This window comes from Danio aesculapii, chromosome 7 (assembly GCF_903798145.1).
Source record: "Danio aesculapii chromosome 7, fDanAes4.1, whole genome shotgun sequence".
In the NCBI taxonomy this organism is placed as follows: domain Eukaryota; kingdom Metazoa; phylum Chordata; class Actinopteri; order Cypriniformes; family Danionidae; genus Danio; species Danio aesculapii.
In genome coordinates this window covers 48,197,270-48,217,746 of record NC_079441.1, presented here as the reverse complement: position 1 = coordinate 48,217,746, position 20,477 = coordinate 48,197,270, and the positions used below count along the sequence as shown (strand labels likewise).

The window sequence follows — 20,477 nt, the reverse complement described above, 5'->3', positions numbered from 1 at the left end:
TGGAAGGCACATAAGTAAACTGTTGTATTTCCTACAACGTTCAGCTGTTTTGGATGTAAATGCCCTCAAATTAAAGCTGACAGTCTGCAGTTAAAGCACATCTTGTTAGTTTCATTTCAGATCTGTTGTGTTGGTGTATAGAGCCAAAAATGTTAGAATTGTGTCGATGTCCAAATATTTATGGACCTAACTGTATATCAACACTTTTATTCTAGAATAAACACGGTGGTACATACTAGAATATGATAATTTCACTGTACCAAACAATTCATTTCTAAAGCACACAGCTAAAATGAAGATAAACCATATAAAATGGGACCTTTATATTGTATATGGTAAAAATGCTAATGTAAATGTTGTAGTATTTGAGTAATACATGTCCTTTAACAAATTTAGTGAACTGAAACTGCTTTTAACATTCGCTTGCACACTAGTGACAGATACTTCTTGAATGTCAGGAGAGGTTGACCTCCGCTGGCCCTGCAGAAGTGACATATTCCCATAAATGTCAGATGCAATATCTGTGACTCCTGGAGTTACTTTGACCTTTCATTTCTTCAGCTGTGGAGGGCTAGATATACTCCATTCTGGTATGAACGTGATACATGGAAAGACTACATATGTCCAAGACTATACACTTAAATTAAAACTATATTGTGACCAGTTTTATGGTGCATGGTATATTTTTGGCAATATACAGAAAGAAAAACATCAGTTCACACATATCTAGGAAAATCTTAAAAGCAGGTGCTCGAGCAAGCCAAGCACAATACAAAAAGTCCAAAAAATTGGCACACAGCCACTTTAGCTCTCAAAAGACAAATCTAATTGGACAACATTTACAAGATCTTCATCAGGTCACACAGGAGTAAGTAAATAAGAAAAATACCCAAGTTAAAACCAACAGAAAACGACTACATTGAAAAAAATAATAATAATTTGGCAATAGCCATCAATATATTTTATGGGTCAAAATTATGGATTTTTCTTTTACGCAAATTTTTTTTTTGAATATTAGGTAAAGATAATTTTACATCACGATATTTCTTATTGTAAATATGTAAAATCTCATTTTTTGATTAGTAATGTGCAGGCCCGGATTAAGAATTCAGAGGCACGTTGTCTTGTAGGCTCCCTTACTTGGCCGGACCCCAGTTGAATTAGAAAATAATAATAATATGATCAATTTTTTTCTAAAAACGAATCTATAATGTTTTGCCTACATTTTTAAAATTAATTATAATCCATACAATTATAGTCTACAAATATTTAACTTATTTCAAAGCATTTTAAAAACTTAAAATAATAGTTTTTAGTATACTTCTTCAAGGTCACTGAAGCAGTACTAAAAGTAAATATATTTTAATGTATAACTTCTACAAACTTATAAAACACATCATTGGCATATAACACATAATGCCTCTCCTATTCAGTTCTATGAGTCTTATAATACACGCCTGTATTTTCTCTACTCACCTCGTGATGAAGAGTAGGCAATCAGACATTGATGGGTGGAAATTGTGTAAATAGATTATTAAGATGCACTTAGCCTAAAAAGACACTCCGAAATTGGCATTTTTTCCCCCCTCGCAGGGGCCCCAAGTGTACACGGGTCCCCATAATGCCCATTGGTTAATAAATGTGTTTATGCTTCAAATGCAATTTTCTCATTATTTAGATTTTTTTAAACAGCTGTTTTTCTGCCATATGTTGTAATTACACCAGTGAAAACCCTATTTATTCATATATTTATATATATATATATTTTTTTTTTTTTCGATGAATACCTCAACCTTTGTGGTGTATATTTAAACAAACACTGACACATATGACTGGTTTTGTGGTCCAGGGTCACATATTGAATGTTATCATTAGGGATGCGCTGATCCCGATACTTGGATTGGATAACGGTTCGATACTACATATTTTGCTGGATCGGTGTATCGGCCAGCTGATATCAATCCAACTTCGATCTTGCATGTTCGCTACATTCTGTGTAATTTATAAGCAACAAGGCCAAGAAGGTAGCCTATTATAAGGCACCAGAAAGTTGTCATGCAGGCCTACTATATTCAAAATGTTCTGAAGCCATTCTACAGTTTAATATGAAGCACAGATGAATATTCAAGTGCTTAAATTCATGTTCAGTTCAGCGCTTCCCTCCGCTGCATCTGTCAATCATTCTCCATTCATTCACAATTCAAACTGTGTGTCTCTTTGTTTATGACACCACAAAAAATCTTTCTCCAAATAAATTTTTCCTGTTAGTTTAAATAATCAGTGGAGAAATGCATTTAGTTTTGCATTAAATGGGTTAATTTTGACCTGCAACTATAGGAGTTCATTGCTATTTCTAAATCATGTTGCGCTGTCTGTTAGATCAGCAGATCGCATTCGCAACACTGGAGTAGAGAGGGTTGTTACCTGCTCTTCACACACAAAGTAGGCCTACCAGAAACTTTAAATTAGAAAAGGCTCAATAAAACATTGGATAGATCCTTAACTCATTCATTCTTCTACTCTGAAACTGTGAATATTTCACTGTCATTTTATTTATAGCAATATTTTATTTAACAGACTAATTTGTGTTTTGGCGCTGAAGCATATAAGCAGACTTTGTTTTGAACTCTCTAAAAGGCTGGTTATTTTATCAACGATTAGTGTCAGTAATGGTAGCCTATTACAGATTTCAAAGAAAATTCTTAATATTAAAAAAGGAAACATAACCTGGACCACAACAGATCCATGACATAACGAATCCTCCACTAATGTAGCCTAGTTTACAGCAAGCATCTTGTTTTTAGTTAGATAGATATACAGTAGGCCTATAGGTCTGTAATTCTTTACTAAAGAAGATTATTTGAGTTTATCACCAGAACAATAGAAACTGTTTTGTTCTTAAAAAAAAAAAGGCACAGTATCGGGATCGGATCTGTATCGGTTTATACTCAGAATTTTGGAGGTTCAGAAGGTTGGTCTGCTTTGTCCATTTGTAGGCTCAAGCATTCGTAGGCTCAGGCATATCTTTCTTTACAAATCTATATTGGGTTTACAACAGAATTACATTTGTAAAAAACCTGTCTTTTGAAGTGTTGATTTCACTAAATGCTTTTTACAAGACTATAAATGATTTTATAGAAATCTAGAAATTGAAACACAGGCTTGTAGATGTTTTGTATAGTTTGTTTGTCAGTGTGTGATTCATGTTTACTGTTAATTGTTTTTTGTTTGTTGTCAGATAGACCCATGTGACATGTATACTGCCTAATCTTGGCCACTCTTGTAAAAGAGATTTTTAATCTCAATGTGTCTTTCCTGGTAAAATGAAGGTAATAATAATAATAATAATAATAATAATAATAATAATAATAATAATAATAATAATAATAATAATAATAATAATAATAATTATTATTATTATTATTATTATTATTATTATTATAGCAATATAATAATAATAATAATAATAATAATAATAATAATAATAATAATAATAATAATAATAATAATAACAACAAAACAACAACAACAACAACAACAATATAATAATAATAATAATAATAATAATAATAATAATAATAATAAATAAATAAATAATAAATAAATAAATAAATAAATAAATAAATACATACATAAATAAATAAATAAATAAATAAATAAATAAATAAATAAATAAATAAATAAATAAATAAATAAATAAATAAATAAATAAATAAATAAATAAATAAATAAATAATTATCATCATCGTAATATAAATGACCAAGCAGCACAGATTTTTTATTTAAATTTTTGCGTCTGAGGGTTAGCAAATTAACAGAAATGATCCCTTTAAATACACTATGGCTGTCTTCTTTCATATGAAGGGTGTTTGCCATAATGACAACTTTATTTCCAGGTGGATTGTCAAATGCAATATACACATGTCCCAGAAATCCTGTCGCGTTTAACCAATGACGACATTAATCAATTGACGACTTTGAAGCTCCTGAAGTGTTTACAAGTTTGCATGCTTTATGCATCAGACATTCCGCCAGTGTTCTGTGGGTGTGACATCTGAGGCTAAGATTAATGTGCTGCTAGCTGCGATGCTTTCAGAAGTTCTGGATATCTATGAGTCTCAACAAACTCCAGCAATGCAGTGAAACTACAGACGCAGAGTGCTTGACATTTCCACATCATCTCTCCATCTGACATTTCCACCCGTTTGCTATTCCTACTGCATGTAGCATGCCTTGTAAAGAACATCTTCCTCGTTTCTGTCACCCACGACTGACAGGCATGTCTCGCCTCTTGATTGCGCCGTAAACATTTCACCGTAGTTCATTAGTGCCTTATTTTGCCCAGCAACTATGGGAATTCCTGTCAGACGTCTGCCCCGTTTGCGCTCTAAAATCCAGCCTATTAGTCTATATGACGCAACGACCTTTTCTGCTTTATGTCACCAAGTAAACAAGCTCCAATCGAAGGGCAAAATGAAACCGAACCGAGAGCTGAGGTAGGTAGACAGAAAGTCGTCTAACTCGAGTTGAAAAGAAGTCAAAAAAAGTTTACACCCTGACATCCTCAACTAGAAAAGCAAAAGATATCAAAGACAGTCTTGTGGCAGTTTGAACCGTTGCCAGGCCATTGTCAAAGCTCAGTGAAAAGAGGAGGCATTTCCCTCTGGAGTGCCAATAAGTGCGCTCATTTTTATTGGCACTAAAATATTCAGGAACATGTTCGCGCTCACTTTTAGACTGACACGGCTGATGAATTATTCAACGGCACACACCGCTCACACTCAAGCTCCACTACTGCACCAATCAGCAGTGGCTGGAGAAGACCGACAAGGGCGATTAAAATGGACGACATGACACTTCACTCCCACAAACCACTATTTAATGTGTCCCTTGTGATTCACAATCACACCGTCTCTGCAGACACCTATCGGGCAGTGCGCTTGTTACAGTAACTGCCCCCGACGTCTGTTCATTTAACAGTGAAGCTGAGCAGGTGCTGTGTTTGCTGTATAATATTGGAGAATTTCTGATACACAAAGTGGAACTTTTATTATGTAATCACTATATAACCTGCCACTATTAAAATATAGATTAGTATTAAAATACTCTGTTAAAACTTATAGAAATACCTATATTCAAGTGATGCAAAAGAGACATACAAACATGCAGGGCCTTATAATTAAGGGCCTTACAATTGAAGCACAGCAGGTCATGCGCCAAAATGAGAACATTCAGACAGAACGTATGCAAAACATTTAGACAATGTATGTATTGACCAAGACAAAAAACAACCTTCGCCACAATAGCATACATAAGGAGAATCATTTAGAAAGTATGGAAACAACATGATCATATGCAAACACATGATTGTGAGCACATGCTATGTGACCTTTAAGATATGTAAAAACAGATACAGTCATTAATTAAAAAGCTAGGATCCTATTGGAGCCGGGAATAAGGTGATGTTACATCATATCTCATGATACCTATGGATAAGAAACTGTATATAAACTGTGGGTTATTGGACATTGAGAGGGAGAGAGCTCGATCGACCATCTCTGCTGTAACAATAAACTGCTTCAACTTGAAAACTTCGAAGGCGTAGCCTCTTTTTTGAAACCTAGAAGATGTTTATCGAGATCCAGTGCAACTTTCAACTACACCAATAAAAACTTTTACATTGATTATGGGTGTAAAATATGTGCTTTAAACTGTCTGATTTAATGAATGGTTAATGGATGGATGACTTAACCTTGAATGCTGTCACTCATTCAAAATATATGGTGGTTGTTTTTGGGATAAATAAACAAATCAAAATTGGGATGCTCTCAAAATGTAAGTGCCTTTAACAACTGTACTTGTGGACTAACAAATAAATGCACTTGTTGTGTGCATATGTCAACCCAGGCTCATTCTGAAAACATACCGCTCTGTACATTTCTGGAGAGCGCCAAATATGTCCCAGGAGCTACGTTGTTTTGCAGTTTTTTTTTCATAAATCCGCCAGAGGCCGCTGTGTATGCTTTTTGAGATCTGAAATTTCTCTTGCAAGTGATATTTGCGCCTGCTCTTCTCGCGTTAATCCACTAGAGGCCGCTGTTGACTGACTGTTTGACTAACTGAATGACTGACATGACCGATCGACTGACCCACCCTTCTCCTTCCCTAAACCCAACCAATAGTGTTTTCAAAAGCACCGATTGACCTGAATACCAACTTCCCAATACCCAACTGACAGTTTTAAAAAGCAACCCAGAAAAAGAAAAGCCCTCACCTGATTTTTACCACGTACTCACCCTGTTATTTAATTGTATTTTTGTCTTACCTGCTTTCTGGAACCGTTCTTCGCCAGACTCGAATCCCGTCGTCGTGGTAAACTCCTCTCTGCGTCTCAAGTCCACCGACGTACGTGGTGAGCTAACTAGACTAACTGGTAACAGCGGGACAGCCGTCCATATGGTGGTAAGTGGTCAGCTGGTAAGCGCGAAAAGAAACAGCGCCATACCGCCCCATATAATTCGTTTTAAAAATTAAATGCAGCCATACGTAGCTCTGGCTCCATAATTTGTGATCTCCAGGAATGTATATAGGGCTAGGTATTCAGAATGAGCCTATGTTATGCATATGTTTATAACTACACCTCTAAATTCTCATACTACTAAACTCAATCCTATGATGTTAAAAGGGTAGTTCACCCAAAAATGAAAATTTACTCACCCTTTATTCCAAACTGGTATAACGCACAAAAAAGTAACACTATCTCACACCAAACTCCTCACTTTTTGATTGAGCAGCTAATTTGTATGAATTTGTACAATCCATTTAGTACGATTGGCCTATCTGCCAAATGACAGCTGCGTTTAGTTATGAGGTTTTGTGTCACACATCTATTTAAAAATCGTACAAAATTTCCATATGAATGAACTTGTATGAATTAATAGGAATTATCCAGTAAACTGACAACATGTAAAATAGTTACATTTTCTTGCGGGATCGGGCTGACAACAAGTCAACGAGTACCATCAAAAAAATTCAGTGCCCACATAAAAATATTAAACATTACATTGTTTTTAAATCATACTATAGTAAACTACTTGAATTAATCTGCTGTGGTGATTCTATAGCTGCAATGGTAATGCAACAACTATAGTAATATAAACATATTACCATACTTTTCAACTACAATACACCACAGATTACTGTAGTAAAAACAAAGGTATACTACAGTATTTATTAGTTCACCAGTTTACTAGTTAATACTACAGTATGCTGTAGCATTCATTAACATTTTTTGTAAATACTGTTCTATTTAAAGTATAATACACTTTACAATACTATGCTTCAAAAACACTATATTATTTACTATAAATTACTATAGTATTTTTTGATGTGGGTGGGTACTATAAATCAAACAATTAATGATACCCTTTGGCTTCTTTTGATGGTAGAAATCGACTTCTATAGAAGTAGAAATAAAGTTATATGTTAACTATCTCTTCTATGAAATATCTTCTTTTGTGTCCAACAGAAAAAGGAACCTCAGGGGTAAATGATGACAATGATCATTTTTGGAGATTTTTTTAACTATAATAATACTAGTTTAGAATTATAACATAAACATAATAACAATTATCATTTTTTTAACACATAGTAAGTATGAAAGACATATGAAATGGGAACCAAATAAATGTATGCTGATTTTGCCTGACCAAAAAATAATTAGACAGTTTGATACACAAATTAATCCAGAGGACAGCATAACATTTACAGTATAGCTCTGTGTGTTCAGTATAGCTATATACAGTGTGCTGTCCTACTCATATTCCCCTAATAAGAATTTTAATTTGAGGGTAAATCCTGGAAACACATGCTGTATATCACTCACCGCACAGGTTTGGAGGTCTGGGATCTAAACTTGCTGAACTCTCCTGGAGCTGTCCACTCTGAGCCACGCTGTAAGACAACAGACAGCACACACTATAACGTACATCGAGCACACTCAGTAGCAAAGGTAGAACTCTTCAGAATTGAGCTGAGAATGTGTTTTAGATTGTATATAAATCCCTGAATGTAAACCGTGCTACTAAACAGGAAGCAGACATTCACCTGAATATTAATTTAACAAAGACTAAATGTGAACTAAAATTAAATAATCATATGATCATATTTTTTGTGTTGGCTTAAACAATCTTTGAAGTAGACAAACAGACATTTATAGAAAACAAAAGAGACACAGACAGAAAGACAAGCATGAAGAAATACAGACCAATTTTAAAGACGTAATTGAATAGACAGAAAGATTATACAGATAAAATGTCACGCAGATTAAACTAAGACAGAAATACACAGAAAGACAAACAGATTGGTCACACTTCATTTTAATCCACAATTCATGTTATTAACTAACCATTAACTGGGATTTTCAGCTTAATAAACTACTAATTAGCTGCTTATTAATAGTTAGTAAGGTAGTTGGTTTAGGTATTGGGCAGGGTTAGGGATGTAAAAAAAGATCCTAATTTATATGTACTAATAAACAGTTAGTATCTTAATAATAGGCAGGTAATACGGCAGCAGTAAATGGTGTGAATTGTTAATTAATCTAAAGCGTTTCCAACAGACTATATACAGATGCAATTGAATCCGATTACAATGTTTAAGATACATTTAAACAGACTGCGATCAGATTCATTGGGATTGACAAAAATTGGTGAAACCTGTTTTTACACGTTTTGCCCCAAATCCCAGCCCTGTAACTGAATAGCCAAAATGCTGAAATGCCAAAAGAAAGTCTTTTGACGTAAACACCCTGTAAAAGTCTATAGAAGAGCACAAGACTGGGAACATGACTGACAAACATACTGACAGATCGCTCTAGGACAGACTCAGAAGTGCAGTCTTGTTTATTAAAGGGTCATGCATTAAAGAACGCACCTGTCCCACGTACACCAGGAGCCGGGCATTGAGCGGACTCTCGTCTGAGCTGAGCCACAGTTCAGAGTTATCATCTGACGCTATGGCGAACTGGAAATCCCCTGAAATAAATAATATATCATTCACAGAGATGCACTGCATCACCTTCTGACCTGACCTGCAGGTTCTCACTTCCAAGTTTCCTTTGATAAAATGTTGATTTATCTCAGCCCCAAAAGCATTTTGGTGAGTTAAAAAGATTTCTAATAGACATTGGGGATGCCACAATACTTAATTTAATATTGAACCAAATTTGGTGCAACCTCCATGATTCAATATGCATATGTAAACTGTGTGTGTGTGTTTTTTTTTTGTTTGTTTGTTTTGCATTTAAATTTAACAACTGATTTTTGCCTGTTTCTTTTATTACTCTCTGAACTGGCTCTTTGCATGTTTGAATGGATGTTGTAAAAAGCGATTAGTTGACTTTACTCAAACAAAGAGAGTAAACTCATTGCCTTATACTTATTAAGTAAACAAACAATGTGTATAATTATAAAACTTAAATCAATGGGTTTACTGACTTTTTTAAAAAGAAAAAAATCAACTTAATTTTTAAAAGTAAGGTAATTAATCACTTATTTGCATTGTATGCCCATGCTCTGAGATCCCTGTGAGTAAATATCCAATCAGTGAGTCCTTGATGCATTCATAAGAAAGTGAAAGTGATGTAAGCAAGTACAATCTGTACGAAAGTCTGTGTCAAAATTTATTTAAGCTTTTGTTTTTTTAATCAGTGAACCTCGAGGTGCAATATTTGAAAAGCGCACTCGTCTGAACTTGTAAATAAAAGTTACGATAGTCAAATTTTTAAGTATTGATTCCGAATGGACAAACTCCATTCTTTCCAGTTGTTATGTTAATGTGACCAACTTGATTCAAGTGAGTATTCAATTAGTTATGCCTTGGAACATGAATATTCAAGAAATTGCGTTGTCTGTTACACTCAGTACTGCACCTGTCTGTAAGTGAAAAAATCTTATTCCTGCAGTCTGTGTTTTAATGGTAATCAAACACTCAAATCACTGACTGCTCTTGACTGAATAGCTACTGTACATACAGTAGCTCAACAATCTTTATCCTTTTATTTCATTTATACAGTGAAGTTTACATACAGTATGCAGTGTTATATTTGATTATATTATTCAATTTCTGTACCTAAAACTATCAGATACCTGAAAAGAACTGTTTCTTTCAGTAGTATTTTTCCTATATTTTATTAATCTGTGCTCTTGTTTGTAGATTAATTTCCTTTCTGTAATTTTCTTTGACAGTACCCTGCTTTGCACTGAACCGTACCAAAAACCTTGATGTGAACCGATCATGAGCAATCTATTGCTTTTGCACTCTTAATAGACATCCAAACATAGTCAGACCCCTAGTTTTTCACGATTTTTCTTTATTTATTTTTTGTGATAAGTCGTGAATAAAATTACCTACTATGTTAGGTGTGCAATCTGACACAATGACAATGACACAAATCCTAAAAATAAAGCTTCTTTATTTTGGTCTCTTGTCAAAACAAGATCTGAAACAGATCTAAAATGGTAGGGATTAAGCCAAAGGAAGGTTGTATAACTCTTATTTTTATCCACAATCTTACTCTTTCTCAGATTTCACTCCCAGGAGGATCTGACATCAGGTACCTCCCTCAGCACATGCGTTAGGGCTTCCTCTACCGTAATACACCTAAAACACGGATTGCCGTAAAACTCATCAATGGCAAGGAAGAGTTTTCTCTCGTCAACGACAGGGAAAGAGTTAAACGAAGTCACTTAACGATTATGCACATCATAATACCAGCCTTACATGTAAGGCACAAATAATGTCCTTCAATTTGGTCATGTCCAGCGACCATCATCCTTGAACCAATCTGCATCATTGTAAGTTGCTTGCTTTTCTGTCTGTTCCATTTCTCCATTTGTTAGATGTTTGCTCTAACTTTTTGCAGTCTGAAGTGCATCAAACGCAAAAAAAAACATGGGGTATTTGCATTGACCTTACATGTACATCACTCGCACTTCATCCACGTCTGCTGACTGCACAGGCTGCAAAACATTTCCCCCACTCTCATGTAATGTAATAATTGTGAGGGAGCAGGTAAGATGTCATTTTTTGAGAGACACTCAAATAGATCACGTGCGCTGCGTATGCAACGCCTATAAGTAATTGTAAAACATTTTAATTGCTTGACCGGAGGTCTCTAGCAGCTGTTTACTATCAAGTAAGACTGTACAGCCTGAGCTCACTAGGATACATAACTATTTTACATTTTGTCAGTTTAGTGGCAAATTAGTAAGAATTCATACAAATTCAGTCATATGAAAATGTACAATTTTAAAAAGGAGGTGTGGCACCCAAACCCGCCCCTGAAGCCAATCATCATTGAGGACGAGCAAATCATACTAAATCAAGTTCAAGTTCGATTTCTTTATAGACCATTTCAATGTGGTGATGTCATTGACCCATGAACATTTCCTGCTTGTTATCAAACTATTTCATAACTGTACGAAGAGGCAATTCATTCATAAACTAATGTTAAAACAGATATCATAACATTATTTATCAATATGTGACTGTTTCTGGATTCTCGGAAGCTCTAGAAATTAAAATTTTAAAACAGAAATGAAATTGGGACTATTGTTTTTGTTTACATCCCTCAAAATGGTCTATAGAGCACGTTTCCAAACAGCCACAAAGCCACCCAAAGCGCTTTACAGAGAAGAAACAAGCAGGACATAATAAACAAAACAGAAATGGGCACATAATGTAAAAGAGAGCATAACATATGTAAAATAGATTATACAAAAACAGTTTGGTTTCAATGCCTAAAACAAGAAAGTAAATGACCCTTTCAATAATTCCGCCTTGTTAAAAGATTCTACCACAGTTGACCACACTAAACAGGATAAAAAACGAGACTGTTGAGACTTATGCTTCAAACAACCATGAAAATAGATGAGTCTTTAATTTAGGCTTGAAAATTTTGCAGTGACGAAACCAAAGGCGAGGACCGGCTATAGCGAATGCATACTAAATTGTATGAATGAGATCATACGAATTCATACGAATTAGCCACTAACTCAAAAAGATATGAATTGCCGTGAGATTGTGTTGGCCTGTATAGTTTTTTTGGTATATCTTCAAATAAACACTTGTTCTTCTCTCACTTATTATTGTATGATGAGGTTATAGTATGTACCAGAGTCAAAAGCCTGACTCAGCGACACTTGTAATTTGGTAATGAAAACAATCTCATAACTTTTCCTTCACAAACACAAGTATGTCTGCATGCTTCAAGGCTCATATAGTAGTCCTCGCAGCAGCTTTTTCTTATCAGGTCAGGCAGAGTGTGCAGAATGTGCTGACTGAAGGGGATCTATAGAAATAAAGCATTCTGTGTGCCTTCAGACATCCTGTCAGCCTCGCCAATGTTCAGCTCTCTTAAACCTCACTCAAACTCGCTTTCAGGAACACTTTGAACACAAAGCAACCTTTAATGTAATGTACTGCAAGGAGCGTGACTGCACTGCACAAAAGTCTGCAAAACTGTTTGGAATTGTGCATGAATCACTTCTAAAATGGGATTCTAGTCATATGTTTCACATTCTATTACATGAAAGGGGCAGGTATTGATGCGAGAGTGTCACTAGTATTCAATAATGCATGTGGTCATGACTGAAACATGAAGCTAAATGGTTTTGATTGTAGATTCAGAAAAAAAAGTAAACGATGGTGTAAAATAATGCTGCCAGAAGTTACTCTTATGAACAGATGACAAAACCCTTTCTATAAACGTGCACAGTATATTTGGAGAACATAAAACGCTGCAGTCCAATACAAGAAAACAATCAGCTGTGAAACAGGCTTGAGGCAATATAATGATCTCAATCTGCCATGCTGTCTAAAGATCTGAACGGCTTCAGATCCCTGAGGGACAAATGCAGTCCAGGCTGTATCATAAAATGCTACAGCTGAGTATGAAGCCATCTGTTTGTGAACCTAAACTTGAAACAAGCTGAATCACGTATAGCATGATGGGGAAGGAAAAGAAATAAAATAAAACAAGGAAATTAACCATATGGTGCTTTGATAAAAAAAGCCTTTTAGAATGACACATTCAATCCATATATATGCTTACAGAAATTTATTGCCGTCAGTTCCTCAATGAAATACCTTTATCCATTGAAAGTACATTATTATTTAATTCTTTACATTATTAATATGTTCTTACCATTTAGAATAAATCATTCTTTTAGAGGGCTCATGAAATGACTTGTTGTTTATAATTTGACATGTAAAAGATCATTCTACCTTATTTTTGTCTCTTGCTCGTCCAAAACAGCTGCAGAAACCCTTGCTTGTTTTGCTTGTGTACTGTCTAATCTCTGTGACAACTGCTGTGTTGTGTTGCAAATTCATTTCTTCAGAAGTAGCACAAATGCTTTGACTACGTCAGAATGGGGCCTCAGTTTGCTTCGGGGAATGTATTGTGTCGTGCTGTGCTGCATCCAGTGTAGACAGAATAACTGATTATAACGGGTTCTGCTGTCTTAACTTGCATCAAACATAGCCATTCGTATCCAGTGTAGACATGGAGTAGCATTAGGAAAGAGTGGTCCTGAATCAGTAAGACACTATATTTGTTTGCTTTTTTTATTGTGGATTTATGAAGATGATGCAGAGCTGACCCTACTGGATCCAACAGTATACACTTAAATATCTATTTATCGATCTACAGTAGGCGCAAAGTCTTAAGTGCATGGCGCAAAAGCATCAAGCATCCACATTTGCTATTTTAAGGTTGGAAAAATATGCTTTGTGCCCAGGCACATTGTCTAACAGGGTTGTGCTTATTCACTTAATGAGTTACAGGTGTGTTTTAAGCATAACATGCATTAAACCAATCAGTTCTTCATCTCCCATTCCCTTAAGAGTCAGCTGTGTTACAACATGGCACATTAGCTATTTACATGGCGGACTTTGTAAGCGAAAAAACTGAACGCTTCACTAGCGAGGAAACAGTCCAGCGCGAGGATAAAGAACGAGCCTCCTCCATTTGGACTCTTTACTTTCTCTTTATTTTACTTTTACTCTTTACTTTACTCCTTTACTTTCATGTACAAGAAAATGGTGGAAACTCACATCACAGAAGGCATCATATTTATGCATTAGCCTACATATTTAATTTTGTTTGTTGATCGCTAAGATATGTTTCAAAAATATTTCTGAATTCAGTTCTTATTTTCAGCAAAAATTCATAAATGAACAATAATAATGAAGTGTGATCAAAAAACTTATATCCAATGTTATATCCAAACACACATCCTATTGCCCCATATGGTGACGCATACGTATCCAAAACCCGACAGGCGGACAAATTTAAACTTGTTTTTATTAAAACAAATATAAATTTGTATATAATAAATTATACTGCTAATAATAATAATAATATTATACAAATGCACATTGTCAAGAATAAACTAAAAAAAGCCCTCCAACTTGAAGATGGCATGGAGGCAGTGTTTTTTATATTTATGTAGAAAATAATAATTTTTGTAACGTTTATTTTTTCATATGTAAAAAGATATTTGTGTATTGCTGTACATCCGGTGTGTATTAAGCAATGTGTAAGCGTTTTGGACCTGCAGGCGCATAACTAACACGCTCTGCACTGGACTTTAGACCAGCTTTAAGTTGATCAGTGGCGCAGTCTATTTCAGTTCCTCAAAATAGCAACACGCCAACAATGCGCCTTAACACACCTCCTTTTTAGACCAGAACACCCATGAGTCCAAAGTGGCGCAAATGGATTTTTTATTCAAACAATGTGGCACAAAAGTAAAAATTTGAGTTGCGCTGGTCTGAAAATAGCAACAAATTGCACCAAACACATTGTGCTGGGTGTATGATAAGGCCCAAAGTTTCCAAAAAAAAAGGTTTTGAAAGATTGAAACTGCTTAATGTAGGTTAATAAGAAAGTGTAATGTTGCAAAATGCTAGTGTGAGTAAAAGACAACAGCATGGCATAATAATAAAAAATGCAGTTTATAAAATTTCTACCTGTTCAATCAAAGAGTCTTTGGGAATCCTTTATTTTTGGTGAAAGAATTTATATTTGTGTATATTTTCATCTTCAGCCAACCATCATAGATGGAACCTTATATATACCTAATATATACATAATATACACATAATATATATATATATATATATATATATATATATATATATATATATATATATATATATATATATATATATATATATATATATATATTATGTACATATATATATATTATATATACATAATATATACATAATATAAGCCAAACTTTATTGGAAATACATGCCTTAGACAATAAATTTTTTGTGAAACATAAAATACACTATTTTGAGGACGTTTTGTTGTATGTTTCAGATGCGCATCCTTGTCCCTGAGGAAGAGATTGTCAAACAGAGCAACCAATAGTGATTTTAAAAGCAAACATAAGAGAAAAGTTCACTGTGACTTCAAAGTTTTAGCTTGATTTTACATTGTTTAAATGTCTTTTGTTAAATCGTGCATCACACGAAACCAAGTGCTGTACATCCCAAGAAGAACAGAAAAGCTTTCTGTATGACAGAAAGGCTGTCTATATGGAGTGGAAAACATATCTGATTACAGATCATATTCATAAGAGATTATTTTGTTGTTATTATTATTTATTTATTTCAGTGCAAAAACTTGCATGAGAAAAATCTTTTATTGATCAATAATACATCCTGTAACTATATCATTAGTGTGAAAAGGAACAAAAGATGTTGGAGTCATACTACCCCACGGCATTTTTTACCTAGAAACTGCATTCAAACATGTTTATCTACATTTCTGCAGTTTCACAAAAATGATAACTATTTTTATATATAAATATTGTTAGAGTTTTTTACCTGTATGTTTATCAAAGCAGACAGAGAAAGAGAGAGAAAGGACGAATCGGCACCTCAGTTTAATCACTAGGCTATTGGCGTTGATCAAAAATGTAGACTTAAGCACGTATTTCCAGAGAGCTACAATACAATCAACATAATTAAACTCTACAAAAACACTCAAGCAAAACTAACATTGTCTTAGTTTTGTTGGAACTAATTCTTCTAGAGATTGAATGAACTACATGATGACAAACAGCAACATCATTCTTTCAGCATTTTTGAGAAATGAGCTCTTTCAGATACTGCTGGAGAATGACATTTATCTTGTGCTTTCAATGCTCCCTAAAAGACTTCTGTTGGGTTGAGTTCTGGGTACATGCTTATATAAAAGAGTTGAGATGGGGACATAAAAGAGTGCCCTGTGGCTGAGGGCATGAAGTAATGCTTGCATCTCACTGTTAAGTATTTCACAGTACATCTGTGAAGTCATGATATGAAATACAGCTACCAGACACCTGTAGAACTCATGCAACCCCACACAAGATCATGCTTTGCTGTTGTTACCATGCATTCTTCATCATTCTCCTCACCCTCGGGACACCACACAGTTTGGAACTCATCAGAGCCAAAAAATATTAATCTCTTTTATATCCTTTCAAAATCTCAGTACAGTCCCAGTGGTCTTTGCCTTTGTTAACGTGAGCTTTTTTCAAATTCTAGATGGGCTTGTTTGAGCATGGGCTTAAGCAGTGGCATCCTTTGTAAATGACATGCAGCCTGTAAACGTTACGGTGTCAAAGAAAGCCAGTTTTCCGACAGTGTGCAAACTTACTAGAGATGCTTGCCTATTTTCTTATAAGTTGGACCTTTTTGGGCATAATGATGCAACCATTAACCGGTTTCACTATTAACCACACCTTAATTAATCTCAGTTGATTAATCGTAAAGGCTTCTCAACACTGCGCTTCACCATGGAACAAAACTGCAGCAACTAAGCAAAGCTACTGTACGCCAACTGTGCACTAGTTTAAAGTTTCGAGCTTGTACACCGAGGCAGTGCTTAATTTGAGCCGAATCCTGTTCTGGCAAAAGTCAGATATTTGTGTTTTGCATTCCGGTATTTATTTGTGTGTGTGTGTGTGTGTGTGTGCGTGTGTGTTTATGTGAGCGAGAGAGAGAGAGAATGTGAATGAATCCGAGTGAAAAACAGCTTGCAAAGCTGTGTGGATTGTGTGCGCATAAAGGTAGTCACTTTCAACCAATCAGCTTTCTTACATTTACAATCACTCTCATTGGCTGGTGATTATTGTTAATGGTATAGTGGCCTGCCTAAATAATATTTATTTTTTTAAAATGCCAGAGACAGTCAAACATATGTTGTTGTTTTTTTTTTTTAACTACAAGTAAATCTGATTATAAGCCTGATCAAAAGAGATGTTGAGGAGATGAACCTGTGCCCCTGGATCAGGATAGCGGGAGACAGACGCAAAGCTCAAGTCAGCCAGAAAACATGATTGAAGAGGTAACTGTGGGCTCTTCTCAAAGACTACACTGAGTGAGTCATTTTCGCTTGGCACATAATAGTGAAACGAACTGTATGTCAGTGATGTTAGCAAACTGAATAGTGATGTTTCATGCAATTTATGTTCGTAGACAGATGTTTCTTTGTTTTTTCCTTATGGTTGACCCATAACGTTATATGACACAAAATAATTAAAGACCGTTCAGAAATTTGATGCTATTTTCGCTCTAACTGCTTAGTAATGTCATGTTCTGGAAAAACTGATATTGTGTGGCAGACGTTGGTCACAGTAAGTTTTATTCACTGGTTTTGTTCCCGAAATTATTCATTTACAAATTAAGCACTGCACTGAGGCTAATTTGCACACACACTGGATTAACTATGGCTGAGGCTATTAACTAAGGCCCGTTCATACATTGCGTCTTTTGCACGATCAATTTTGTTATTTCCACTGGGGGCGCGCGACTTGCGCATGCATATTGGGATCAACGCGCCTGCTCACACTTTCATGTGAGTCACATGACAAGAACTCACCGTTCAGCTTCATACTTTGTATCGAATATGCACACTTCTACTCCAAAGAGAAAGAAACACAAAACAAAAATAACAAACAATTTTGTAATATAGTTGATCAAAAGTGCCTTTCAGACAGAGGTTTAGCAGCCTTTGACTACATTTGTTCTCCTTAAAAGGGAAATACTTTGCTAATATGATGTTTAGATTTACACTATTCATTCATTCATTTTCTTTTCGACTTAGTCCCTTTATTTATCAGGGGTCGCTACGGTGGAATGAACCGCCAACTTATCCATCATATGTTTTACACAGCGGATGCCCTTCCAGCTGAAACTCATCACTGGGAAACATCCATACACACTCATTCACACACATACACTACGGACAATTTAGTTTATAGAATTCACCTATAACGCATGTCTTTGGACTGTGGGGGAAACAGAAGCATGCAAACTCCACACAGAAATGCCAACTGACCCAGCCGAGGCTCGAACCAGCGACCTTTTTGCTGTGAGGTGATCGTGCTACCCACTTTGCCACCGTGACGCCCTAGATTTACACTAGACAAATAAATTTTAAATTATAATAAATAAAAAATAAATTCAAATATTTTTTATTTATTCTTATTTATTTATTTATTGTTTGTTTGTTGATTTGTTTATTTGTCCTGTCATTTATTTTCAGTGTAAAACTATTACACTATTCCAAAAACATTTTTCACTTAATTTTAAGTCCAAAAAAAAATGGACTATTGTTTGTTTTTATTATTATTTTGTGTTGTATTATTTGGTTACTGAGCAGCAATAAACAACCCTTTAAAATATAAGAAGTTTTCATGTAATTTTCTAAATCAGTAGTGCTTTGAAATTATTGAATGCATAATAATGGTGATAACCATGAAACCGTGATTATTCCTCAGACTACAATCGTACAACCAAAATCTATAATCGCTGCATCCCTAATTTGGCTAATAAACTATTATTATTATTTTTAATTATTTTAGTTTTATTTTTTTGAACTATGTGACCTTTTTTTCTAAACAAAGCTATTTTGTAAGATTTTCCTCTTAAATGCACTTTATTTATTTTTTATGTTCATTTTTTTCCTTTTTTTCTGTGGCCACCGGTGTGATGATTAACAGCACGCATCTGCTGATGAATTAAAATGTAATTTTCTGTGTTCTCCTAAAACATTCATTGAGGCGTACTCATTTTCGCACAATGATCTTAAAAGAATTGTTCATAATAGTAACAAAAGAAAAAGGGTAACTAATCAAATCTAAAATCAATAAACCAGATGTGGACAAACAGCTCATTGTGAAAGAATGATGTTTTTATGTCAAATCTTTCAGCATGTACTCTTTGATGTTAGGCTCTACAGCAGGGGTGGGCAAACTCGGTCCTGGAGGGCCGGTGTCCTGCACAGTTTAGCTCCAACACTAATCAAACATACCTGAACAAGCTAATCAGTATCTGCAAGATCACTAGAAATCTATAAGCAGGTGTGTTGGATTAGAGTTTGAGCTAAACTGTGCAGGACACCGGCCCTCCAGGACCGAGTTTGCCCACCCCTGCTCTACAGTATACAGTATATAAATTATTTTGTATGCCATGAAAACCATTGATTAAATTATTTTAATGAAATACCTGATGAAATCTTGTGAAAAAAATAAAATAAACTTGATGAAAACACTGACCATCTTTGTAAGGATGAATGAATCCAAATACTCTAAGGCCGTAATTCTTCCACTTTGGTGCCACTGCAATTTTCTTCACTGTGGTTCTGGTCTGTGGGGAAAAATTAAATATAAAAGCATCTGCAGGTCTATTCACTCTAAAACCCAAGGCACTAACAGCAATTCACAGAATCACACCTCAAAATGACTTGTAAGATGAATAAACAGACAGCTCTAGTTTCAAAACACTGCTTTAGCAATAATGCGGAGGTTATAAAAGAACAGATGTTAATCTCTGTCTGCAGAACATCCTGTCTGGAGCAAATATAGGGCCAACATTAAGGGTTTGTTAATGAAAATACTGCAAATGACATACTGACTTCGTTCTCCAGACTACATTTCACAAGACACACAATCGAGCTCATCTTAATTGTCTGTTCTTTCATTGTCTGAGACATTTATTGTGCTCTTACATGTGGGTAGAGAGGAAAATGAAGATTCTTCCTGAGCTGGGAGATGGATGAGCCACACCAGTCTTCAAACACATGCAGATTGGCCTGACCTTTATACTGACAGAGAACAAAAAGAGAGAAAAAAAGAGCCGTTGCTTCATGTATAACCAGCATTCACAGGGAAAAGCAATTATCCAGTAATGCAAAATGAAGATAAAATAAAATATATATTTATATGTAACCGTTTATCTATTACAAAGCATGTATTCATGAAGATTCACTTTTGCAGAGTTTAGATGGCAGGATTTTCAAAGTAGTAGTGTCACAGATGTTTTCACACTGCATGACTATCTGGGGTAGCATTCCTTAAGTGCTTTGTTTACATTGCAAGATGGATCGGCGACAGGGGTTTCACACTGCATGACTT

At 35.0% G+C, this 20,477-nt stretch overlaps 1 protein-coding gene across 1 annotated transcript in view; it reads right to left on the bottom strand.

The window, feature by feature from the left end:
- Positions 1 to 20,477, bottom strand: part of b4galnt4b (beta-1,4-N-acetyl-galactosaminyl transferase 4b) — a 154,520-nt gene that overhangs the window by 59,594 nt on the left and 74,449 nt on the right. Inside the window, exons 5-8 of the mRNA XM_056462036.1 lie at positions 20,072 to 20,167; positions 19,620 to 19,710; positions 8,935 to 9,035; positions 7,886 to 7,953 (exon numbers count right to left, since the gene is read on the bottom strand). Of these exons, the coding sequence (XP_056318011.1) occupies positions 7,886 to 7,953; positions 8,935 to 9,035; positions 19,620 to 19,710; positions 20,072 to 20,167 (356 nt within the window). The remainder of the gene's footprint in view (positions 1 to 7,885; positions 7,954 to 8,934; positions 9,036 to 19,619; positions 19,711 to 20,071; positions 20,168 to 20,477) is intronic.